Raw genomic sequence first — 27,733 nt, forward strand, 5'->3', positions numbered from 1 at the left:
AAAAATTAATGGAAAAATATCCTCGGGTGAGGATTAAAAACAGCAACAACAAAACAATCCTCCAGAATTAAAATTTGTAAATACATAATACATTCCTTTCCTGCGTGATGCTTTCTTTTTCTTTATTTCTCTTCTTTTTTTTTCGTACACCCTCTTAATGTGGATCACACAACTAGTACAAAAGATTTCAGAGTGCAGGAGGTGGAGTGGGAAGGGAGGAGGGGAGATTGCACAATCCTGATAGGAAACAGTAGAATAAAGTTCAAAAGGCACTGGTGTCCGGCAGACGTTGCTCACAGCCAGCCTCCCTAGGCAGTCATGTGTCTGTGAACCAGTTACTTACTCTTGCTGAGCTTCTATTTCCTCTTCTGTTAAATGAGGACATTAACGACTATTTTGCAAGGTGGTTATATTTATTATTCAGTAAGTGGATTCATTGTTATCTGCCAGAAATCTTATTCTATTAAAAGCAAATAACCTCCTAAAAGCAGAATTGAGTTGCCTTACTAAGACAGTCGAGGACGCAGGCACTATTGGTGCTCTGGACTTGCTTCTCACTGACAAGGAAGAACTGTGTCAGGAAATGGAAAGGACTGGAACCTTGGGACAGAGTGGCCTTATCTCCATCTGATGCAGAAACTAGGAAGAGAGAGACAAACAACTTGCACTTTAGAAAAGTAGACTTCAGAACAGTCAAAGAAAAGGTCATCTGAGTCCCAGAGCAGGGACAACATTATGGGATAGGCAGCACAGAAGAGGGTCAGGTCAAATTAAGTTTCTTATGGAGCATTCATCAATTATCCCCTCAGGAGGAAAAGGGAAAGGTAGAATGACATGAAATGCATGTGGGGATTTACCAGCAGCAATCTTTTAAGGAGATGGCCTGTAACTATAATTAACATTTAGCTAGAGCGGGCACGTAATTCACTACAAATCTGAGAAAAAGCATAATCTGCAAAAATATTATGAGGAAGCCAGAAACCAGAAAGCAGTGAGGCTTGCAAAAAAAGTTGCAAAGGGACAACAAAAAGCCATTTTTAGATAAGTTCGAAGTCAGGAGCACCTGAAGCACTAGGGGTGCCTCTCGGGGCAAATGGAGTAACACAGAAGACAGAAAGTGGAACCATGAATTCCTGTGTTCTCGATGGCCAATGATCTTCAAACCAAACCAAAGCAAAGCAAAAAACAAGAAACACCTGAAACAGTAAGAGAGAAATTATGTCTCTAATAGGTGAGAAAGTTTATGATTTGGTGGGGACTTTGTACATATCAACAGAAAGAGAGAAACATACAAGGGCCTTAAAAGAAAAACAAAACACAGGGAACATTTGCCATCTTGCTCCCAGGCATACGTTACCAGTTTGGCTCAAATAAATTCTTATAAAAAATCAAAAAAAAGAAAAGAAAAACAAAACGCTATCAGAGTATAAAGGAGAGAGGTAAAAGCTGACTGGTCACATGATCTCACTCATATGTGGAATCTAATGAACAAAATAAAGTGATGAACAAAATAGATCCAGAGACATAGAAGCATGGGACACTGTGGAATCTCAGAGGGAAGGCAGGGGTGGGTGGGTGGGCAGGAAGAGATCAACCAAAGAACTTGTATGCATATATGCATAACCCATGGACACAGACAATTGGGTGGTGAAGGCCTGAGGCATGGGGGTGGGGAAGAGAAGGGGGGCGCTAGAAAGGGTCAATGGGGGAAAAAAGAGGATATGTGTAATACTTTCAACAATAAGATTAAAGATAAAAAAGCTGACTGCAGATAAGGGGGAAGTTTCCAAAAGAGATGATTTTCCAGGAGGTATTGAAAGATGTGGGGGATGTTGGCCAAAGTAAGACAGAGAGTGGGAGGGCATGTGGGGCAGAGGGGACAGAGGAGGAAAGGTGTCAGGTAACAAGTGTGCAAGTAGACCTGCATGGGAACACTGTGAGGCTAGACTCAGCAGAGTGTTACTTCCAGGTGGGAGCAGGCCCTCAGTGCCAGCTAAGGAATGTAGTCCTTTTATTCTGCCGCTATCCTAGGGGAAAGCAAGTCAGGGGGTAAGGGCGGTGGGTGTCCACTGGAGGGTTAGCAGTCAGATTTGAGCAGAACAGGAAGCACAAGGATCATTCTACAAATTAGACATGATGCTGCTGAATGTTTGCAAATCAAATAAATGTAGGCCAAGCACCTGTCCAGATTTGTCTAGGTATAATTCTGGTTTAAAAAAGTTGTGTTGGCATGATTATTAATAGCAGGCCCTATCACTCTCAAAAATGGCCTGGTTTGGACAATTAATTAAATGGCTACCTAGATAACTTGAGGACTATCTCTCTACATGTAGTAGCACTAACAATAGACTATAGAAGAGGAGAGATTCCTACCAGGTATGTTATGAATGGTTTACAGGTGGGCCACAGATATTGGTTGAGGGTTTTATAGAAGTAAAAACTTAAAACCATGTTGTATAACTATTCAAATTTATCAAAGTTGGCATTTTGTTGGAGAACCATTGTATAATTCTCTTTATAAGTCTTATGAATTCTGTCATTCAAACCCATATAGATTTCCCCCCCATTATTTCCCTCTGTTTCCCCTGACACACTTTAAAAATGTAATCAAGTCTATGGCATGAAAAAAGAATGGGAAACACTGGTGTAGATTAATTTCACTGCTGGGTCTGGGGGCTCAATAAAAGGTCAGGATACAGTGCACTAGTGACTGTAAAGTGATCATGCATCCCCGCATACATGGCCACGGCTACGAGGGGCCTGTCAGAGAAGTACACCATGGACAAAAAGGAGCAAATCCATCCTAGAGGACTTCATTTCAGGTCAGCCTGGCCCAGCAGTAAGAGGCGAAACTAGGAGTCTAGGAACCTTGATTCCAATCCCTATTTCGCCAGTATAGCTAATCATGTAAACTTAGGGGTATCAATGGTCCTTTCTCACCTGACAAATGGAAATAACTAATGCCAACCAGTTATCCTATACAATAAAAGGCTAATATGCAAATAGACCGAACGGCAAAACAACTGAACAACCGGTCGCTATGACGTGCACTGACCACCAGAGGGCACACATGGAACATGGCGGGCGTCAGCAACAGGTGGCAGAGCGTGGAACATGGCGCGACGGGATGGTGGAGCAGGTGAGCAGGGTCGCCAGACCAAGGCGGGTGCCGGTCGCTATCATCGGGGCGAGCCTCTGGTGGTGCTGGCCCCGCTCCCACCTGTTGTCAGTGCCCCGTGCTGGCCCAATTGCCCCTCAGGGCTTCTCCACCTTCCCCTGCTCCTGAGGGGCGATCGAGGCCGACAGCCAACTCTTGTACCTGCTGTCGGCGATGGCCCCGCTGGCACCCGCAGCCAGCGCCAGAGCCGCCACTTGCACCCGCTGCCAGTGCCAATCGCTCGGCACCGTCAGCAGGTGCGAGCAGCGGCTGCTAGCCCCAATCGCCCCTGAGGGCTACTCTACCTCCCCCTGCTCCTGAGGGGCGATTGGGGCAGCAGCTGCTGCTTGCACCCGCTGATGGCGCTGGCCCAGCTCACACCCCCCGCTGGCACCGCCACAATCTCTCCACGCCATCAGCAGGTGCAAGCAGGGCCAGCACTGTCAGTGCGTGGGAGCAGGGCTGCCAGCAGACAGGGAACTGGGGCCAAGGTGGGAGGTGCCAGGCGGGGGTGTGGAGGATGGGCTGAGACCCGCCCCTGTGCCCACCGCTGCCTTGCAGCCCACAATTCCTTTCAAGGTGCACTAATTCCTGCACTGGGCCCCTAGTTTATTATAAAAATAAAATGAGATGATCTAAGTGAAACCCTTTGTAAGAACCTGGAGCTCTATATAAATGTAAGGTATCATAAAAACGTAGGTTCTCTAGGGTCTCATTTCTCTCAGGGCTAGCCTCCTTTTCCTCCAGCCACTGCTATCCCCCTGGGGTATCTTTGGTAGGATCCCCCAATCCTACTCTCACTTCATACACATTCATTCCCACTACTTACACCATTACCCACTCACTGACCACTCCCAAGTTCCTATCTCCAGCCCAACTCTCTCTCTCAATTTCTCTCTCTCTCCCCCTCTCCTGAACTCTGGCTTTGTGTATATGTAAGCTGTTTCTGAATTGCTATCCTTGGACCAGTCCCACAGATATTCAAAACAATATCCAAACTCTCTTATCTTAACCCTCAGGCCTGCCCCTTTCCCTAAATCAGAGTCCTTACCACCATTTACCCAGTTACTCCAGAGCCTGTGCCAGGAGTCATCTTTGACTCCTTTCCTCCCTCACTCGTACTATCCCCTCCATCAGCAAGCTTCACTCCAAACCAGTCCCACTTTATTGGCTGACGCTCTCACCTCTCACCGGGATTGCTTCCTAAGCGGTCTCTCACCTCCACTTGCTTTCTTATACTCTAGTCTCTGCACCGCCACTGACAGAGACTGTTCACACTAAAGCACAGATTTGATCATGTGGTTTTCCCACTAAACATCTTTCAGTGGCTCCTTTCTTGGCCCGCAAAGCCCTTCATCTTCTAACCTGTGCTTCCTTCCTGCATCTCGCTGACTTTTTTGAGCTTCATGCTCCAGCCAACCTAACCACGTGTAGTTCCTTAGCTGTATCACCCTCTCTCCTTGGAAAGTCCCTTCTGGCTGGAGTGCCCTTTTCACCCTTCTTTCTCCTCTCTCCTCTCCTCCCCGCCTCCTTCACTCAGCTGGCTCCTCAGGAAAGGCATTCTAGTACTGTGATCAAGCTCTGGAGCTCAAAATAAGACAAGCTGGAGGGGAAGCATGACTTCCCCTCTTACAAACTATCTCCTTGAGCCTGTCCTTTGCATTTCAGTTTCCTCCTTTGGGAGATAAAGAAAATAAGAACACCCATCTCTTCGTTATAACCCTTGCTAGAGGCCTCAGTCTTCTCAGCTGGGCTTCTAAGGGCAGACAAGGGGGGGTCAGGTGAAACCACAGAAAATGGGTTGGTTTAGATAAAGGGTGGGGAATGTCTAGCCCAGGCGTCCTCAAACTACGGCCCGTGGGCCACATGCAGGTGTTTTTGCTGTTTTGTTTTTTTTACTTCAAAATAAGATATGTGCAGTGTGCATAGGAATTTGTTCATAGTTTTTTTTAAACTATAGTCCGGCCCTCCAACGGTCTGAGGGACAGTGAACTGGCCCCCTGTTTAAAAAGTTTGAGGACCCCTGGTCTAGCCCATGGGCTGTATGTGGCCCAAGAAATCAGTTGGTCTACCCCTACCAAGACATTAGGGGTGAGTTAATTAAATGTTTGACCAAATAGAGCAAGCTAATTTTTAAGTTGATAATTTTGTATGGCTCTCAAATGATGTTCTAAATATCCAAATGGCCCTTGAGAGAAAAAATGTTCCCCACCCCTGGTCTAGATAATACATAAATTCCTTTCTGACCCAGAGATCTTAAAGGCTGCTAAGCAGAGGCACTATTCACTTCATGCTTTTACAGGTTTTTTCCAAGGCCATACACTTCATTTTGATGTGTCAATAAACCAGAAAATAATCCCCAAAAACAAAAGCAAAAAAACCCACCCGACTCATAGAATTAGAGCGTAGACTAAATGAATTGTATGCAAAGCATGTAGCTCAGTATCTGGCACAGAGTAAATGCTCACTGTACATGCCTAATAGATGTTAGCTACTTTTACCGTAAACATTAACCTTGATAACTCAGATTAGATGTCAATGTGAAAGGAAACTCCCCAATGCCCAGGCCTACATTAGATATCCTTTTTAAGGCCCTTGTAGCAAACCATAAATACTTCTATCATAACTCTCCTTCTGTCATTCAAGTCCCCACTCTATAATTACAATAAGTTTATCTCCCTTTCAGTTGACTGTAAACTTTTCAAGATTAAGTATGTGTCTTCTTTGTTTTCCTTTTGCCACTCCCTGGCATTGGTGTTCAATTACTATTCATTGAATATCTGATGACTTCTAAGTGGTAGAATTTTAATTTTACTTTGGAAACACTGAAAGATAAAATGAAGGAGAAAATAAGTGGTAGACAGTTCTCACATAGTTTCATTTGGCAGTAAAAGTAAACATTACTATTTTAAAAGAAGTAAGTGTGCATTAATGGAACATTTAAGAATGATTATTACACTTTCACATCTCACAGAATTACCATAGATCAAGCTCAAGCCACTTGTTAGAAATGGAATGTACCATTAAATAGAGTAATAATGATAGCATTTCTGTGCTTGGGACAATATTTGCAGAGTTCTAGGACAAATAAAAAGAAAAACTATAAATTGAGCATTATCTAACACACCTGGTAGCTGAATCAATCTGACCTTAATGTTTGATTGGATCCACCAAAGACCAACTCAGATTGCTGATCTGTCAGAACTAACGCTGAATAAATATTGTCCCAAAGCTATTCTTAAAGCCTCTCTATAGAGATATTTAAAGAAAAATCCCACCATATAAGCTAAAAAAATTTGTGACTGGTGAACTCTCTAACTTACTTGAAGAAATATGTATCATGGCAAGTATAGAAGGTGGTAGACAAACTTGTTATTACTATTGTTTTCAGGTTAAATCTACCTACCATTAGCACACACCCAGTTCATGCATGAATGGTTATGAAAAAGGTTAGCAAGTTGAAGCTCTGCAAGACATCCAGCTGAGCTGTCACCTAAACCACAACCACATCATGCTCAGAATATTCAGGTACGATCACTTTAGATTTCAACGAGTTTGGGGACATTTTACAGGACAATAAAAAACTTGCTCAACTAGTCCAAAAGCACTGACATCCATAAGAAAGAGGGAGGATGTTCAGTAGAAATACCAATCTCAACAACCTCTTTTACATATGTTATCAAAAAGTCACATCTCATGTAAGCTAAGAGATGATCAAGATTTAAAAAAAAGTCAAGCTCTTACTCTGAACTCCCTTTAGATGCCGTTATTAACTTTATTCACCATCTTACCGCCTTTCTAAACTATATATATAACCTTGCTTCCTCTGAGTTTCTATAACTGTACCTCTTCTGTAACATCTGTCAGCTCCTACCTTTTTAATGGCTGTATGTTAACAGGGCTTGTCCTAGGCTGCAGTTTCTTATAGGTCATTTTAGCATCTCCCTAAAACTCCACACAGTAGGCTTTCCACCTGTGTTACAGCTAAGTGACTGAGCATCAAGCAGACCACTGGGAGAGCCTTTAAAAAAACACCTGATTTTCTTCATAGAATAATTACTAAAAAATTATTCGCATTAATATACATAGGCACATCAATTCCACCTTAGAAGTAGGAAACCTACTACAAAACTTATTACAAAAAAGTTTTAATTTATTATATTACATGATCATTGTAGAAAAACTAGAATCTATAACCTTATGACCCCCCAAATCCCTATATTTTAAATTATATCCTTCTGCTTTTTCTATACCTATATATATAGATATACATAACTATGTTGTGTGTATTTTTTAATTTATTGATTTGAGAAAGAGAGAAACATCAATTTGTTGTTCCACTTATTGATGCATTCATTTGGTTGCTTCTTGTATGTGCCCTGAATGGAGATCAAACCCGAAACCTTGGTTTATTGGGATGATGCTCTAATCCAGTGGTCGGCAAACTCATTAGTCAACAGAGCCAAATATCAACAGTAGATTGAAATTTCTTTTGAGAGCCAAATTTTTTAAACTTAAACTTCTTCTAACACCACTTCTTCAAAATAGACTCGCCCAGGCCGTGGTTTTTTGTGGAAGAGCCACCGTCAAGGAGCCAAAGAGCGCATGTAGCTCGCGAGACGCAGTTTGCCGACCATGGTTTTAAACTCTTTCCTTGCACAGCAGTTTGAAATCAGTATCGGAACCTCCCCAAACTCCATTCTTTTGTCCCTCTAGTTTTCTGATGCCCAATCTTTATCTAAACCTCTCTTCCCTGCCTTCCCAGACCTTCATTTGTGTGTGCTTTCCCACTGCTCAAGTCTTATTTGATGGCTCTGCTGTAACACTGAAATTTGCCTTGCTAGGGTTTTATCCCCTTAGACTCTTAGCGCCAAAATATCAACCAACTAATCTGGTAGACTAATCCATGCTAATATGAGAGGCTCATTCCCAGCAACATATGTGCAACATAACTTGAGCAGTTTGAGGAAAATACATTATCTACATCTGCAGTGCATTTTATTTCTCTTAAAGCACAGTGGTTCTCAAATTATGCTGTACTTTGAAATCACCTGGGGAGCTTTTAAAAACACTGATGCCTGGGTCTCACCTCACAGAAATTCTAAATAAAGTTGGTATAGGGCAGTGGTCAGCAAACTGTGGCTCACGAGCCACATGCGGCTCTTTGGCCCCTTGAGTGTGGCTCTTCCACAAAATACCATGTGCGGGCGCGCACGTACAGTGCGATTGAAACTTCGTGGCCCATGTGCAGAAGTCGGTTTTCGGCTCTCAAAAGAAATTTCAATCGTTGTACTGTTGATATTTGGCTCTGTTGACTAATGAGTTTGCCTATCACTGGTATAGGGTATGACTTGGGCATCAGGATTTTTTAAAGCTCCCCAGATGAATCTACTGTAGCAGCTGTGTTTGAGATGACTTAGAGAAAAATTCCAAGTGGTTTCTTCTTAGGTAATATCGGAGGACTCCAAGGAAGAAAAGTACAATAAACATAATTCTTCCGCACAAAACAAAGGAGGTAAGAGCGGATTGAGGGGCGAAGCATTTGCCAATGACAATAGAGTAAAAATTAGTATTTGTGTTCTTCTTGATGGGGAGGCATGAGTCTGCTGTGTTAGGAAGTAGGCCAAGCTTCACTTCTGAAGTAGCTTCAGTTGCTTCTGTATTGGACCAATCATCTCTAAAATTATTTGGGTAACAAACTTTATGCCCTGGAATGTCTGTGGTAGCTCCCCAGGTTTCAATTACTTCCAGTTTACATTTGTTTTATTGTTTCAACAGAGTTGGGCAATCCCACAGACTTGGGAATCTCCACAAGCCGTAGCAGACCTACGGGACAACTCTTAAAAGAGTGACTACAATTTTCAGGCCTTTAAGTACATTACTAGACCTCACAACAACATTACAAGGTTAGCCTTAGTTTACAGGAAAAGCTGAGGACCAGAGCAGGTTAGGAAATTGCCTGGCCTCACCATCAGTAAGGGGTCTGGCTGGGATGTGCTTGGGGAAGGCAGGACTCTAACACTCATGCTCTTATCTAATTACAATGTGTCAAGCCACATTGTCCTTCCCCAGGACAATCTGAAACAACATTGGAAAACTGCTTTCCTGGGCATTAGAGGCTTCCATGCGGTCTGAATGATTTTTCTATTTCTCAATTCCGAAGGCGAGAGATGAGAGCCCCTTCTGTGCAAAGCCAGTCCCAAGCTCCGTTGCTAGGTGAGGATACTTGGCTACTTCATCTATATCCGGGACCTGGCATTACATACATTATCATTCCCAAGCACCAGCTAGGGGCACATTCTTCTGTCAAGGACCATAGGGTCCAAAGGCCTTGACTTTAATGGGTTGGTAGCCTTGTTGGGGAAAAATGGCTTTTCTTGCAACCTGGCTTTTCCCAGGTATGATGGGGAAGACTTCTTTGGTGACCTGAAAACTAAAATTAATCTCTGTGGCCAACATAGAAGTTTCATTCTTCCTCCCATCCCCCGTTTTTCTTATTCTTTTTCTTAGTCACCGTTTTCTCTTACTTACTATCTGCTATTTCCTAAAGACTATTTAACCCACTCCAGGTAAATACCATTGTACCCCAGAATCCTTGAAGGATGTTACTCCCAAATTCCATAATTTCTGAAGGAAAAGAGGGATTGCAGGGCTTTCTACATGAAGACTGCCTTTCATGAAATCAATGCTGGAGAAGGGGGTAGTCATTCCTTAACATTCTAGGGAGCAGGAGGAAAGGAAGAAGATCTGTAGCTTCATAGACACTTCCTAGGAGACAGCAGGAACTTGAGGGGTGAAGGAGGTGGCTGGACTCAAGAGAAGCAAATGCCTACTAGGAATATGCGACAGTGCCCTGGTAAAGGAGCTTTTTGATAGGACAAAGCTTCAGAGACTATGGAATCCTACACACAATGAGGACGGAGAAGGATAAGGAATATTAGGGAAAGTCATGATTCCCACCCTCCACCTCTTTCTCTAGTCATTCTTAAAAAAAAAAGTTAACAAACATAGCCTGAGATTAAAGCCTAAGGTTGGGGAGAGAAAGGAAACTTGATTTTGGAGGAAGGTTAGGAGCTTAGATAGAGCAAGCTGTTCAGAAATGCTGTACAATCATAGGGCTCAGCCTTGGCTGCAGATGGTAGTTTAGGTTTTAGAGTCTCTGGCACTAAAAATAAGGCCTCTTACCATAAAATAAAGCAGAGACAGTAATATTTTCCTGTTTGGGGGGCAGAGGGGGGAAGAGGAGAAATAGACAGCCATGATCCAGTAGAAAGAAATGTTACTCTACCAGGGTAAGCCAGGGCAAGCCAGTGTATTCTGGCTCAGGCAAAGGTTATCTCCTCCACAGCCAAGGACATCAAATAAATGCTGCAGAGCAGGCAGGAAACAAATGCATCATGCAAACACGGGCTGCTGGCCTCCAAGCCTCTCCTGCAGCCAGCCAGGCCTCCTGGCCTTCTTCCTTGGGCTAAGCTGGTAAATGCCACGCATGAAAGGGGAGATCTGAGCGGTTCCTCAAGTGCTTAGAGGAGCCCAGACCGCTGGCCCCCGGGAATGGAGAGCTCCACAGCCTGGGGATGTTGGTTGGGACACCGCCTGTGCCGGCTTCTGCTTTTAAGGTGGCTGCATTGCTGGAAACGAGAGCCGGTTTTATCCAGAGCTGTCCTGACAATATTTAAATCGCTCTCTGCCGGCCCCTTTCGGAGAATGAAATGGGGGAGAGGAGGTTTATAAAACGCTGCAAAATTGTTGTTGTTGTTAATCCTCACACGAGAATATTTTCCATTGGCTTTGAGAGAGAGAGTTGGAGGGAGGGGAAGAGGCAGAGACAGAAACATCGATGTGAGAGTGCCTCCCGCAGGCGCCCCGGACCAGGGCCAGGTATTGAGCCTGCCACGGAGGTACATGCCCTTGACCAGGATCGAACCCGCGACCCATCAGGCTGCCGGGCAGCCGGCTAGGGCGAAAGACTGTTTTGACTTTGCAAACCAAGAAAGAGGGGGCTGTGTAGGTCAGACGAAGGGTTAAACAGTTGTCAAATTCTATGCAAAGAACTTCACCTTCTCCTTCGCCCACGCAGACAAGGAGACGGAGAGCCAGCCCGCCGCTAGCAAGGAGGCGAAGGCGAAACCCCGAAAAATGCCACATGGAACCACCTTAAAAAGAAAAGCAGTTGCCTCACTGCGTTAGGAAAACATGCATTCTCGTGGGACACGGTCCGGAAATTTTGCTTCCCCTTCAAATACCACTTGAGAGGAGGGAGAGAGAAAAAACCAGCGCTGGGCTGCGTCTCACCACTTGCTGTGCGCCCCGGAAAGTCGCGTCCAGCAGCATCAGCTTCCAGGGATCGGACAGGGAGCTGGGCAGGGGGATGTAGATGTAATAGGCGGCCAGCGCCACCAGGGCGGTGAGCACCACACAGGACGTCCTCATCCTCCCCCGGGGGCCGGCGATCTGCGGGCGGACGAGGACGAAAGGGCGATGCCACGCGAGGACCTCGAGCAAGTTTATGCGAGGGCCAGCTGCTCATTCACTGGTTTCTTATGCGCCCAGGAGCCAATCAGAGGCGGCGTCGGGAGGAAGTGGGAGCGCAGACGCGCCCCCCTCTTCGGTGTCCTTGCAAAGTGCACACACTCCAGGTTGGAGACCGCGCCGAGGCTGCTCTGGGCGCAGCACAGCGGACTCTGGAGGACACAGGTCTGTATTGCACAAGGGCTGCCCCCTGAAGGTTCTCAAATGGAAAGCTGAAACACTGTTTGTCCAAAGCCTTGCTGACTCAAAATGGAGAAAAGGAGAGAGATAAAAATGGGGAAGGAAGATAATTACAAATTCGTATAGTGCAAGCAAGGACAAGCCAGTAGTAGTTCTAGCACCTAAGTGTGGATTTCTAAATCCCACTCTCCAGCCCTGGCCCGTGTGGTTCAGTTGGAGTGTCTTCCAGTGTATGGAAAGGTCGAGGGTTCCATTCTGGTCAGGGCACATACCCAGGTTGGGGGCTTGATCACAACCAATGCTTCTCTCTGTGTGTCTCCCTCTCTCTCTCTGGCAGATAAAATACAGGATTGGCCCTTTGTGCTAGAAGATAAAGAAGTGCTTAAAAAATGAAGAGGCCCTGACCCGTTTGGCTCAGTGGATAAAGCGTAGTCCTGCGGACTGCAGGGTCCCAGGTTCGATTCCGGTCAAGGGCATGTACCTTGGTTGCGGGCACATCCCCAGTAGGGGGTGTGCAAGAGGCAGCTGATTGATGTTTCTAACTCTCTATCCCTCTTCCTTCCTCTCTGTAAAAAATCAATAAAATATATTTTTTAAAAAATGAAGGGGACTGGTCAAAAGGACTCAAGTGGCAGCTTTAAGGATCTCCCAATGGTTAAAGTTGGGGTGATTTTAACATCAAAATGAATAATAATGATGGATTTTAAACCATTGAATGTAATAAAAAATACATGAGTCTATACTAAAAATATTACTAAATGGGGAAATGCCACCTGAAAAAAATCCTTAGTAGGTCAATGGAACCCTAAAAAGCACTCGAATCCAGAACTACAACCAGAGCTAAACATATTTAAAAGGGCACTTTTAATAAAGCTCTACTTTTGTTGTAAAATATTATCCTTTGCTAGCCTTTCCAAGTTCATATGTTTTGTTCTCCTCAAGGCCTAAACTGAGTTGATAGGAACCAAGCCAACTCTCTAATCAAAGTTTGCTATGGGGGCTCTTGACATGCCAAAAAAGGACATATTTCCTACACATTCCATGTTGAGCAAGATACCTCCTGACTTTTTAGGCTAACCTTTCATTTTAGCCAGGTTGTAGATTATCCTAACTGCCAGAATTTATAGCAAAATGAAGAAACTCAACATTAAAGATATATTGTTGTTGAAAATTGAATTATTTACTGGTAATTTTGCTTTTCTCTTATTAAACTTCATCCCACTTTTTGTAAGATCTTAAAGTAATTTAAAATTCTTACTACACCTACTAAGAAGAAAGAGGTTTGTCTGTTTTATTCACTGCCATATCCCTAGTGGCCTGGCACATAGTAGGTGCTTAACAAATATTTTTAATGAATGAACATTAGGAAGCATTGGTAAATTAACTCAATACTTTTTTAAAAATTTAATGAAAATGCCATTTATATAAATTATCAATAAGTACATTTAGAGGAATCATAGATTCAGAGAAAAAGACAAGGGAAAAAAGAGGCAGAGTAGGTAAAAATAGGAGATAAAAAGGAAGTGCTGGAGGGAAAACATAAAAAGGAAAGTTTTAAACTAACTCCCCAGAAATATTCACTTATTTCATTTTCTTTAAAAGGTGAATCATCTACCTCACAGGTGTGGCTCAGTGGTTGAGCGTTGACCTATGAACCAGAAGATTCCCAGTCAGGGCACATGTCCAGGTTGTGGGCTCGATCCCCAGTGTGGGGTGTACAGGAGGCAGCCGATTGATGAATCTCTCTCATCATTGATGTTTCTATCCCTTTCCCTTCCTCTCTGAAATCAATAAAAATATTTTTTTTTAAATAAAAAGTGAATCATCTGACTCTTCATATGCTTTATAGTGAACTAGAGGCCCGGTGCACGAAATTTGTGCATGGGTAGGGTCCCTAGGACTGGCCAACGATCAGGGCCGATCTGTGGGGTGACCAGTGGGGCAATCGGGGGCTCCCACTGGCACCTGCCTTGGTCGGCCTGGCACTGCCCGCTCACTGGCCGCACCCCCTGCTGCCACCACCAGTCGCCTCCCTCTGCGGGGCAACCAGCAGGGCAATGGGGGGGGGGGGGTGCTAGCACCCACCTTGGCTGGCCTGGGGCCTGCGGGCTGGGGGCAGCTCCTGCGTTTAGCATCTGCCCCCTGGTGGTCAGTGCACCTCATAGCAACTGGTCATTCCACCAGTCATTCAGCCGTTAGGTCAATATGCATATTAGGCTTTTATTATATAGGATAAGTTTGGGACCCTATTAAAGGAACATTATTTCAAAGAAAACTTGCATGAGTGCCATAGTGGACATTTGTTATATCTGTGTCCTTCTGAAATCTTTTGAAAAACTTTTTTTTTTTTAATTTACAGGAACAAAAACTTGATTCATCTAGTCCAAAAGCACTGCTATTTATGAGAAATATGGGGGACCACTCAGCAATATTTTTTATCTTTTATTCCTTTATTTTATTTTTTTTGAGAGAAAGAGAGAGACATCAATTTGTTATCCAATTATTTATGCATTCATTGGTTGATACTTGTTGTGCCCTCACCAGAGATCAAACCTACAAGCTTGGCATATTGGGATGACGCTCTAGCCAACTGAGCCACCCGGCCAGGGCTGAACACTCTTTATAAATGTTGGTAGTTTCCCACATTGTGAAAGTTGGAAGCTATAAATGTCAACTTTCCAGTCTCTCCCACATCCCAGACACCCAGCATGTGCCCTGGATTCTGTCATTAGCAGCACTCCTGGAGACCTTTGACTCAAAAAATCATCAAGAGGAAGAAGACACTGTGCAGAGTCCTGTTGAGAGTCATGGAGTTCTTCGTGGCATAAGAGGTGAAGGTTGGTGTTAGTATCTGTACGCATTGTTCCCAGAGGCACTGGGGGTGGTCTAATGGTGGCTTTGGATACTGCTCCACGCAGCACTAGCCTCTGAGAATCACCCTTTTCTGTTAAAACTAGCTAGAGTGAGTTGATTCTGTTGTTTGTAACTGAAAGCCCTGATACAACCATTTGGGAACTCACAATTATAATGATTTTTAACATTTTGTAAAACCAGCTCATTAATACAGGTATTTGTGAATTCCTGAAGGCAGAGGCTGGCCGGTGGTCAGCACATCTATTAGATACACAGGAATCACACTTAGTTGCATTTGTTCTTTCTCACCCTTTCTATCCATGTATAGGTCCACACCACTGCACTTCCAGAATTAAGTTAGTGAATGCACAAAGCAAAAATATATACTGAACCTGATATTTATATATTTTCCAAGAAGACAAAATAAACACAATGCAGGCATCTCTGTGAACTAGTCCTAATTCAATTATGGACCAACCATGTGGTCTGTGGGCCTCTTCCACCTAGCTTCCTCCTCTGTAAATGGTAGGGTTGTGCTAATAATAATAGCTATCATTTATTAAGCACATGCTTTGCCAGTCATTGCTGAAAGGGAGATGAGTAATATTACTACTTCAGGATATGAGAGGAGATATGCGAAGTTAAGTAACCTGCCCCAAGTCATACATTTAGGCAATAGCTGAGATGGACAACAGACTCAGATGCTACCAAAACTTTACTTCTGAACCTTCATCAGGTGATCTTTTGTGTTTCTTTCAGCTATACTTCTCTAAATTTCCAGAATTAAATTAGTGAATGCACAAAACAAAAATATATACCAAACCTGATATTTATGTATTTTCCAAGAAGACAAAATAAACACAATGCAGGCATCTCTAGGAACTTGTAGAATTGCAGGATAGAGTTGTGAAAGACAATGAGGGGTATGAGAAAGAGCATTGGCAACTAGTCCTAATTCAATTATGGACCAATCATGTGGTCTGTGGGCCTCTTCCACCTAGCGCCCTCCTCTGTAAATGGTAGGGTTTTACAAAACTCCTTGTTTTCTTTTATAAATTTAGATAAGGAGAGATGTAAGCTGACTTTCACAAGCAACACTCTGCATTTTGATTATTAAGCAGCCTAAGGTAGTGTAAGGGTTCTTGGTAAGCTTAATAGCCTGTTAATACCTGTTGAAACTGACCCAAAAGAGAAAGAGCCATGAGGCTTGGCGGCCATGGGAAGAATCCATGACTAATGATGACTGTGTATTTGGAATGGCACAATGACAAGGTAGAGACTTCTGGGCTGGGGTCCGCACCAGCAGCAAGAAAACCCCACACAAAACAGGAAGCACAGTGGTGGCAGTAGCAGCTTTGGAATAAAATGAAAATCCTTGATGATTATCAAACAGCAAGAATAGGACTGGAAACTGCAGAGTTCCCAGCATCGTTGTCTTCTGTGTCGTCATCATTATCATCATTGTCACAAACACCTCTTGAGTGTTTCTCTGTATCAGGCAGTATTCTAAATATTTTTTATACATTATGTTATTTAATCTTTTTTAAAAATATATTTCTACTTTTACTATTAGATAAATGTATATATTTATAAAAGTGGTTTCATATAATATAAAGTTTTATTACCTGCTTTTATAACTTCATGTATTATAAATATATTTTCTTGTCTTTGAAAACAGGGCTTCTCAAACTGTCCTTGGTGAAGGACCAGGGTTATTTTTCAGTTCTTTCAGGCCAGTATTTTTGTTACGTTACCCTGTGATCATCCACTTGGACGTCACAGCAAGCTATTCAAGTTTCTAAATGCTAACTTGTAATTTCTGTACTTATCTCATTGTGAACTTAGAATAGTTTATAGACTGCTTCTGATCTACAGATCACACTTTGAGTAGCACTGTTTTAAAACACCTAAAGTTATTGCACAGTATGAAGAAAAATGAATTTGATAACCAGTCCTGTTGAGGATATCCGATAGCTTTGTACAAGGGCAGTGCCTCCATTCAGTGGTTTTACTAATTTTATTGCCTTGAGAAACAAGTTAGGCTCTGCTGGAAATAAACTATACTTTGCTATAAAATCAACTCCCTATAGCATGCTGTGGATTATAGAAACTTGCACTTCTACCTAGCTTTATATTATTCTCCTGTATCTAATCAGTCACTAACAAGTCTTCAATTTTGTTTACCCTGGCTCTCACACTCACTTTCTTTTTTATTGCTATCACCCTTGTTCAGGACTATAGAAGCATGATTCATGAACTATTACAAAGGCCAGTTTAATAGTCTCCTTGCCACCAGTATCTGCTTCCTTTTCCTTCTCATGTTCCTTGTTTAGAAAATGAAGTAGCAGAGACTGTTTTTAAGGTGTTCTCTAGCTCTAATAGTCCATGATTTATTCTCCTGTTATTCTTACTGACTCTGCTCTGTCCAAAATACCTTATTGTAAGGTTCACATTGTCATCTTGACCACAAAAAGATAGGTACAAAAGGGAAGTACAGCCTGAAGATGAGCAGCTGAAATTTAAAAGTTACAACCTGGCCTAATATGCTGACACCTTGGATTGATGTTTTCTGGGTTTTTTTTATTTGGTACTATATCCTCAAAGTAATTAATATTTCTGTACCCTAGGAAGATAATCCCTAAGAGGAATGAGAACTAATAATGAGAATAGTATATAAATAACAAAAAAATAAATAAATCCGTAGCATTAATACTTTTTTAAATACTTGAAGTAATAAAAGTAATAATAAGTTCTATAATCTATATAATTTGTGTTTTTTAGTTTGATAAATGTGTATATCATATTTAACAAAATATGATATATCAGACTTGTGATTTTTAACTAATAATTATGAAATTTTGATATATTTCAATGTCTCAGTAAGTAAATAATGTTGAAATTTAATTTGATTTAATATCTCATAACAACTCATGTTTAAACAATTCATGTAATAAAGTAGCATTAAACAAAATACATATAGGAGTGAGAGTTCCTTTCCAGGAAAAACTTCATGACATTGACGATCCTATCAGTACTACAGGAAGATAGCTGTTTTGCATTTCAGAATCACTGGAGGAGGGAAGGAGGAGAGGGAGAGCTAGAGACCAGTCCTTTGAGGGGAAGGTAGATTCTGGTCTGACTTCTAGTGCCTTTTTCCTGAAACATAGTGAAGGCAATTCTGAGGGTAATGAGGATATCAGACTTACTCCCACACAGCATTCTGGGACAGCTGCTAAGTAGGGGTAGTTTGGAAATGCCTGAGGACGGATTTGGGGGAATGTCATGACTGGCAGAAATAAAAGGTATTCTTGTTCAAGTGTAGCATGAAAGGAGTAGAGAAGCCTGCTTGCAAATAATTCATGCAGACCTCAATAATTAACACCTGACAGGTAATCAGAATGGACTGAAGACCAGAATTCTTTCCCACACATTTTCTGGATTACTTTTTTAAAAATATATATGTTTGTATTGATTTCAGAGAGGAAGAGAGAGGGAGAGAGAGAGATAGAAACATCAATGATGAATCCTAGCTGGTTTGGTTCAGTGGATAGAACATCAGCCTTCGGACTGAAGGGTCCCGGGTTTGATTCTGGTTAAGGGCACATGCCCGGATTGCAGGCTCGATTACCAGTAGGGGGCATGCAGGAGGCAGCCGATCAATGATTCTCTCTCATCATTGATGTTTCTGGATTACTTTTGATGATCCAGATTGTTTATGATCTTAGAGGAGTAGAGCCTGTCTGCCCTATCAACATTGTCCTGTATAATCAGCTTAACAAGATGGGTTCGATTTCCCACCAATTCTGATGAGTACCAAGTTTAGGCAGACTGCCGGGGCTGACCAGCAGACCCTGATCGACAGATGAATGGATTACTCCAACACAACATTTGCTGTGAAAGAGAGGGCTAAGGAACTGCCTGGCTAAAGGAACCAGACAGGCTTGATTACCTGCCTTGTTAGGCTTTTATTGTAGCAGCAGTTTAAGATAAAGTTTATCTTTAAGATACAATCAGTAGGGTAAGTAATCTTGGGACGACACATGTGTTTGCAGTGTCCTTTAAGCAAGGACACCCAAAGACTTAAGCATAAGGATTCCAATAACCCCTCCCCCTCCTGGGACGTCGCATGTGCACAGTCTAGTTTGGAAAGGTCAAGGAATAATTAGGGGCACCGCCTTCAGCACTCCCCTAAGTCAGAATTCCGATAAATAGGGCAGGCGGCCTTCCACACACTTCCCTTTTCTCGGAATGTCCTCCTTACAAACTTTCCAACCAAAGTCTCATGTGCTCCCCAACAGCAGATAAATCTAATTTAGGACACTAAAGAAAAATGATGTGTTTTTGGACCCAGTATTATGAAGCAGATTCACATCCTTTGCAAATGTAGTAGAGCCAAGTGCACTTTGATTCAGCCTGAGCTGTTCAGTATTCATGGGAAAGGGAGACCACAGTGGAATCCTTGGCTTCTGGCAGAATATGCCCACATTTGAGAGGAGATATAAAAAGGACTATCATGTGAAGCAGGAGGAAGTGAAGCCCTGTAATGTGGTGGCAGCCAAAGACAATGAACTAGAATCTGGCTCTTCATTTCTATAGCCTGCGAAGCAAAGCCTCTGCTTAAATTCCCCTTTCCTGGTTCAAGAAGAGGAACTGTGCCCAGCCAGCATGGCTCACTGGTTGAGTGTTGAGCTATGAACTAGGTCATGGTTAGATTCCTGGTCAGGGCACATGTCTAGGTTATAGGCTCAATCCCCAGTGTGGAGCATGCCAAAGGCAGCCATCAATGATTCTCTTTCATCATTGATGTTTCTATCTCTCTCTCCTCTCCCTTCCTCTCTGAAATCAATAAAAATATATTTAAAAGAAAAAAAAAAGGAAGAGGAACTGTGCCACAATAATAAAAACTTGTCTGTCATGAGGGATTTTAGGTATGTGCAAGAAGTCAAGTCAGAGCTTGTTCACCAAAGGTGTTTTGTTATTTTTCTAAAAAATTCTTTTCCTTGTAATAATCTTGTTACACACATATTTGATTTTTCTCTTGGAACCTAAGATAGTAAATATATTTATTAAAGTTCTAACAAGATAATGGAAGAGATTAATAGACTTGAACCTCAAGTTGTGTTTTGTTGTTGTTGTTTTTATATTTATATTATTACTTGTAAAGTTTCTGGGTAGATGATTTAATTTCTAATTGTAAAATTGTAAATAAATATATTATTTGTGGTTTCTCCCTTAAGGTATTCCAAAACTTTTCAGGAAGTAGGCCTCTGAATTTATGTTCCTTATTTTCATAGCATGAAACCATATTTCTTCTTTCTGATTAGGGGAGAGTTGATAAAACACTTAACTTTCATGGGAAAGTTCTTGAATGTATGTTATTGGTAATTAACAGGAAGTGAAAGGTTTGGCAAAGAAAATGATACAATTGAGGGTGTTCTATTTTCATAGTTTTAAATTATAAAAGTAATCCTTGTTCACAATCTAAAAAAAATCAAACAATATAGAAGTGCTGTCTTGAGGTACCTACTATATGATAACACTAGAGGCCCAGTGCACAAAATTCATGCATGGAGGGGGTCCCTGAAACCCAGCCTGCACCCTCTCTAATCCAGGACCCCTCCGGGGATGTCTGACTGCTGGGGATTGAGCCTAAACCAGCAGTTGGACATCCCTCTCACAATCTGGGACCATTGGCTCCTAACTGCTCACCTGCCCGCCTGCCTAATCACCCCTAACTGCCCCCCCTGCCAGCCTGATCACTCCTAACCACCTCTGCCTGCTGGCCTGATAGCCTCTAACTGCCCCCCTGCTGGCCTGGTCACCCCTAACTGCTACCCCCTGCCAGCCTGGTTGTCCCCAACTGCACCTCCCCTGCCGGCCTGGTCACTCCGCACTGCCCCTCCTACCCCCCAGCCTGGTCGCTCCCAACTGCCCCCCCTGCTGGCCTGGTTGCCCCACGCAGCCTGCTGTTCGGTCATTACTGTTACTATGATGGCGTCCTGGACAATTTGCATATTCCTCTATTATTAGTATAGACTAGAGGCCCGGTGCATGAAATTCGTGCACGGCGGGGGGTTGTCCCTCAGCCCAGCCTGTACCCTCTCCAATCTGGGACTCCTGGAGGGCAGTCGGACATCCCTCTCACAATCCAGGACTGCTGGCTCCCAACTGTTTGCCTGCCTGCCTTCCTGATTGCCCCTAACCGCTTCTGCCTGCCAGCCTGATCACCCCCTAACCACTCTGCTGCCAGCCTGTTTGCCCCCAACTTCCCTCCTCTGCCAGCCTGGTCACCCCTAACTGCCCTCTCCTGCAGGGTTGATCACCTCCAACTGCCCTCCCTTGCAAGCCTGGTCCCTCTCAACTGCCCTCCATTGCAGGCCTGGTCCCTCACAACTGCCCTCCCTTGCAGGCCGGGTGCCTCCCAACTGCCCTCTCCTGCTGGCCATCTTGTAGTGGCCATCTTGTGTCCACATGGGGGCAGGATCTTTGACCACATGGGGGCAGCTATATTGTGTGTTGCAGTGATGATCAATCTGTATATTACTCCTTTATTAAATAGGATAGAGGCCTGGTGCACAGGTGGGGGCCAGCTGGTTTGCCCTGAAGGGTGTCACAGATAAGGGTGGGGGTTCCCTTGGGGTGTGGGGCGGTCTGAGCGAGGGGCCTGTGGTGGTTTGCAGGCCGGCCACGCCTCCTGGCAACCCAAGGGAAGGCCCTGGTATCTGGAATTTATTTTCCTTCTACAATTGAAACTTTGTAGCCTGGGGCAGCAGCCATTTCTGGGGCGGCAGCCATTTCTGTGGCAGTTAATTCACCTTCTACAATTGAAACTTTGTAGCCTTAAGCGGGTGAGCCCGGCCAGGGTGTGCGGAAAGCTTTGCTTCCCCTGTTGCCGCCGGCAACCCTGGCCTGCTCTCTCAAGCTCCATTCTGCCGCCATTTGTTTGAATTTGTTTACCTTCTATAATTGAAACTTTGTAGCTTGAGTGGAGGCTTAGGCCTGCAACGGCTATGGAAAGCTTGGCTTGCTCTGTTACCTGGGAAACCTTGCTCTCTGTGGCTGTAGCCATCTTAGATTGGGGTTAATTTGCATACTCGCCCTGATTGGCTGGTGGGCGTGGCTTGGCTGGTGGGCATGGCTTATGTAGAGGAGTGATGGTTAATTTGCATATTACCATTTTATTAGAGAGGATATTCTTGGCTTTTAATTTCACATTGGTGTACTCAAGGGTATTGATTTAATACATATCAACTTCTTGGTCAGTCACATTCAGGCAAAAGAAAGGAAAAGAGAGAAGGGAAGGGAAGGGAAGGGAAGGGAAGGGAAGGGAAGGGAAGGGAAGGGAAGGGAAGGGAAGGGAAGGGAAAGGAAAGGAAAGGAAAGGAAAGGAAAGGAAAGGAAAGGAAAGGAAAGGAAAGGAAAGGAAAGGAAAGGAAAGGAAAGGAAAGGGAAAAGGATTTCAATTAGGAAAATAAAACAATGTAAGTTGAAAATATTGATAAACATCTCAACCCTAGATTACCCAAAACAGCTCCATTTAATCTTTAAAAAGGGAAGCATGCAAAATGTTAATGAAAAATTAAAGGAAATTATGCTTAATGAAGGAGAAAATAGCCTAATATTTTAATAGCCTCTATAAAATAAGTTCAACTGTGTGTGAAAGAGAAGGTAAAAGTAATAAGAGATAAAGCATTAATTTTTTTCTCCACAGCAGTTGCTATATTAAGCATCACAACTTTCATGTTAGTATGCATTAGGAAAATGTTTTTTTATTTTATACATATTAAGATAAAATTACCTCTTTGTTATGGATGGCTTTATGAACTCCAGTTGTAACAAAAAGAAAAGCATGGGAAATAGGAGGGTTTGAAATTGTCTAGACTCTAGATAGAGCTCACTAAACTCTGATCTCTGTGAGGTCAAAGGCCACATCAATTTGTTCCATAGTTTTCTCTCCAGTGCCTAGCATGGTGCTTGGTGTATAACAGGTACCTAATAAATATATGACAAAGAAATAATACTAATAATGCTGATACTAATTAGTATTATTAGAAATAATACTAGTAAATATTGAGTGTTTTTCATGTGTCACTATCCTAAGCTCTAATATTTCATATAATCCTCACAGAAACTCAAAAAAATACTTCATAGGATACCTGTTAGTTCATTCGCTATAAGGCAAAGGTTAAGAACTTTTGGAATTGTACAATTGCCAGCATTTTAGGTTTCCTCTGATTTACTTTTGTTGTCTAAAATATGCAATTTCTTTGCCTGTCTGGTCTTTATCATCTCACACACTGTTTACTTGGTCCCTTATGCTTGTTAGAATTTTATTCCTTCAGTCATCATGGATTTAAAATTTCTTTTGGACCACATTAACTTGAGCTCATATCCCATAAATTATGAATTCCTGCACTCCTTTGCTTTATTTCTGTCCCAGAATTTAGGAAAGGTGTCATATTCAGAGCCAATATATCATAACCATAGGAAAAAAGATAGGAATTGGGAAGCCCATTAAGTCAACTACATGAATAAAATATAAATAAAATTTGGAACAACCAAAGAAAAACTTAGCAAGGGTCTCAAGAGTCTGGTTTGATTCCCAGTCAGGGCACAGGCCCGGGTTGCAGGCTTGATCACCAGTGGAGGGCATGCAGGAGGCAGCTGATCAATGATTCTCTCTCATCATTAATATTTCTATCTCTCTCTTCTTCTCCCTTCCTCTCTGAAATCAGTAAAAAGATTATTTTAAAAATAAATAAGTAAATATATAGTAAGATCTTTTTAAAGATTATAACCAGACAAATATAAATATAATAATTACTTAATATCATCAAATATCCAGTCTGCATTTACATTTCTTTGATATTCTCATTTTAAAATAAATTTTTATCAAATTTTCCTCCAACATTTTATGAAAATTCTCAAACAGCGAAGTCTAAATAATTTTATAGTAAACATCTCTTCACAGACCACCTTAAAAGTGAAATCAGACTATTAATAGAGTTAAATGTTCAACAGCCAGGAAAACAATAATCATCTATCAAAACACTCATGATAGAAAATTTGAAAAGTGCCCCAAAAGTAGAAAGGAGGAGAAATAATCTCCTCTGATATTTATGTAAGAACATATTGTATATTTCTCTACAGACAATTGTTTTCTATGTATAGGATTTACAGAGTTGAATTATGCAATGAAATATCATTTGCAATACTATATCTTACCTTTTAAATATCTTCCCCAATGCATTTCTATTGTTTCTTCTATGTGATTTTTTCCTTTTGTTATTCAACCTTCAGTTAATCTGCTTTTGTCAAATAGGCATACAATTGAGGTCAACTATCCACATTTTTTTTGATGACTTGGGATCCATTTTTATATCAACTGCACTAGAAATTACATTTTTTCATTCATTTAAACAGCAGCAACATATATATGGCTAAGGACAAGCAAAGTATTCAAATTGTTGTCTTAGCAAATACTACTCTACAAAGATGAAGTTGTAGTCAAAACTAAACTGGCAGGCAGTATAACTTTGGGATATCCCAAATGTTTGCAAGGGATAGTGAGGAAAAAGCAATTTAAGAGTGTCAGTGAATAATGCATGAAAGTGTAGATTATAAGAAAACTAAATTTTTGATATGGGTAAATGTCTATGTTCATAAACAGTGGCAAGTCTTAACTGAATCTGTTTAGTACCATTAACCTTAACTTTCTTACACTCATAGCTGGACTAACTATGGTACAAGAATCATTCAATTCTTGGGTAATTTATGCAAATGTCAAAGATGTAAATTATTTTATCCTTCTTTAAATGTATTAATTTTGAAAATATGCCACTCATTTTTTTAAGTTATAAATAATGGGTTAGAAAGAAGTAAAATAATAGAAACTTTCTTTTGTATCTTTAAAAATTTTTTTAATTATATATTTTTATTGATTTCAGAGAGGAGGAGAGAGGGAGAGAGAGATAGAAACATCAATGATGAGAAAGAATCATTGATCGGCTTCCTCCTGCATGCCCCATCCTGGGGATCAAGCCCATAACCCGGGCATGTGTCCTGAGTGGGAATTGAACCAGCAACCTCTTGGTTCCTAGGTCGACGCTCAACCACTGAGCCACACCAGCCGGGCTTTAGTATCTTTGGACAAAGCACCACTGATATTATCCATAATAATAAAAGCATAATACGCTAATTAGACCAGACAAAGCAGGGGCTGTGAGAGCTGAGGCAAGCTGCTGTGGTTGTGAGGGCCGAGCCCCTTTCACAAATTTCATGCATTGGGTCTCTAGTCTATACTAATAAAAGGGTAATATGCTAACTAGACCAGACGTCTTCTGGACGTCCTTCCTGACAAAGCCACTGTGGCGGGGGCTGAGGCAGAGGTGGTCAGGGGCGATCAGGCCAGCAGGGGAGGGCAGTTGGGGGCAATCAGACTGGCAGGGGAGCAGTTAGGGGTCGATCAGGTTGGCAGGCAGAGGTGTTTAGGTATGATCAGGCAGGCAGGCAGGTGAGTGGTTAGGAGCCAGCAGTCCCAGATTGCAAGAGGGATGTCTGACTGCCAGTTTAGGCCTGATTCTGCAGGGTCAGGCCTAAACTGGCAGTCAGACATCCCCCGAGGGGTCACAGATTGGAGAGGGTGCAGGCCGGGCTGAGGGACCCCCCTCCCTGTGCACGAATTTCATGCACCGGGCCTCTAGTCTACACTAATAAAAGAGAAACATGCAAATTGACCGTCCCTCCTCTACGCCCACCAGCCAATCAGAGCGAGTATGCAAATTAACCCAACAAAGATGGCAGTTAATATGCAGGCACGGAGCGAAGACTGAAGACAGCATAGAAGGAAGCCAAGCGCTGCAGAAGGGAATGAAGCTGTGGAGAAGGGAGTGAGGCAGCGGAGATAGGAGGGAAGCGAGGCAGCGGAGATGGGAGCGAAGCCCGCCAAGGCAGGCTTTGCTCCCTTCTCTGCTTCACTCCAGCTGCAGGAAGCCCTATTCTTGCAGGAATAGGCCTGAGGAAGCCTTATTCTTGCAGGAATCTTCCTGCAACAGGGCTTCTAGTAATATAATAAAAGGCTAATATGCAAATCGACCGAACGGCAGAATGACCAGTCACTATGACGTGCACTGACCACCAGGGGGCAGATACCTAACGCAGGAGCTGCCCCTGGTGGCCAGTGCACTCCCATAGGGGGAGCACTGCTCAGCCAGAAGCCGGGCTCATGGCTGGCGAGCACAGCGGTGGTGGCGGGAGCCTCTCCCACTTCCGCAGCAGTGCTAAGGATATCCGACTGCCGACTTAGGCCTGCTCCCCCGGGGGAACGGGCCTAAGCCAGCAGTTGGACATACCCCGAGGACTCCTGGACTGTGAGAGGGCACAGGCTGGGCTGAGGCCCCCCTCCCCGAATGCACGAATTTTGTGTACTGGGCCTCTAGTCTATATATGTAGAAGGCTAATATGCAAAGTGTCCCCTTGGGAGTTCAACTGGGAGACTGGGAGTTCGATCACTCGCTATGACGTGTACTGACCACCAGGGAGCAGTGTGAAATGAAGGAAGGCCCTGGCTGGCAGCTGGCAGCCAGGGAAGGGAAGCCCCGGCCAGCAACAGGAAGGAATGCCCTGGCTGGCAGCTCGAAGGCCCTGATCGGCCCTGATTGCCGGCCAGGCCTAGGGACCCTACCCGTGCATGAATTTCATGCACCGGGCCTCTAGTATTATAATAAAAATAAGTTAATTCATTTGTTAATGTATTCACTTGTATTCCAACAAATATTTAATTGAGTACCTTCTACGTGTTAGGCACTGTGGAAGAAATGGTGGATAAAAAGATGTTTTCCCTACTTTCAACTAGTTTAGATAGCGGAGGAGATAAACATTAATCTAGTAATCACATCTTTGATGAGTACCACAAAAGAAATACTCATGGTGCTGGGTATTGTGTAATGGCAGTTCTGATAGTGTGGATCAGGCGTCCTCAAACTACGGCCCGCGGGCCACATGCGGGTGTTTTTGCCGTTTTGTTTTTTTACTTCAAAATAAGATATGTGCAGTGTGCATAGGAATTTGTTCATAGTTTTTTTTAAACTATAGTCCGGCCCTCCAACGGCCTGAGGGACAGTGAACTGGCCCCCTGTTAAAAAGTTTGAGGACCCCTGGTGTGGATAGTTAGAAAAGACCTTCCTAGGAGTGGTAAGTGAGAAAATGCTAAAGGATGAGAAGTTGTCTACTACAGGTTAAAGGAGTGGGAATCAGAGGGATTGGTAAAAAGAAGAGCAGGTGTGAAAGTCATTGACAAGGAAGACAGGTAGAGAACTCAAGAGAAAGAAAGTGGTGCTTGCTTCGGCAGCAAATATACTAAAATTGAAACAATACAGAGAAGATTAGCATGGCCCCTGCGCAAGGATGACATGCAAATTTGTGAAGCGTTTCATATTTTAAAAGAAAGAGAGAGAGAGAGAGAGAGAGAGAGAGAGAGAGAGAGAGAGAGAAAGTGAACATGGTATAAGATGAAGCTGGAAATGCAGATAGAGGTCAGACCAGGCAGGTGGTGATATGATGAATTAGGATTTGCATAATGTCACTTTGAATGCAGGCTGGAGAATAGATTAAAAGGAGATATAGATTCTTGGAGATAAATTACAATGCCATTCATGCAACTCTTGAGAACATATTATGTACCAGGAACTGTTGCTAGGTGCTGGAAATACATTTGTGAACAAGATCAACAAGGCTCTTAGAGAACTGAAAGCATTTTAGTGATTTCAAAGGTAAAAAAATAAGCATTATGAATAAATATATTGGTACTTTTATAAGTATACTGTAAAATATAAATATTAATATCTTTAATAAAAAGACAGAATCGATTCATGGAAATAAAACTTTTGATCTTGGTTTTGCCACTAACTAGTTACCTGACCTTGGAAAAGGACGATAACCCCTCTGTTGCTAGCCTTAGTAAAACTCATCTGTAAAATGAATGAGACTAATGAGCTAAGATTTTTTTCCACA

At 42.7% G+C, this 27,733-nt stretch overlaps 1 protein-coding gene across 1 annotated transcript in view; it reads right to left on the minus strand.

Moving 5' to 3' along the window:
- Nucleotides 1–11,701, minus strand: part of NCEH1 (neutral cholesterol ester hydrolase 1) — a 64,008-nt gene extending 52,307 nt beyond the window's left edge. The window contains exon 1 of the mRNA XM_079767394.1: nucleotides 11,453–11,701. Coding sequence (XP_079623520.1) covers nucleotides 11,453–11,590 — 138 coding nt within the window. The 5' untranslated portion in view covers nucleotides 11,591–11,701. The remainder of the gene's footprint in view (nucleotides 1–11,452) is intronic.
- Nucleotides 11,702–27,733: the final 16,032 nt, after the last annotated feature.

The sequence above is a fragment of the Cnephaeus nilssonii genome, assembly GCF_951640355.1.
Source record: "Cnephaeus nilssonii genome assembly, chromosome: 3".
Taxonomy (NCBI): Eukaryota; Metazoa; Chordata; class Mammalia; order Chiroptera; family Vespertilionidae; genus Cnephaeus; species Cnephaeus nilssonii.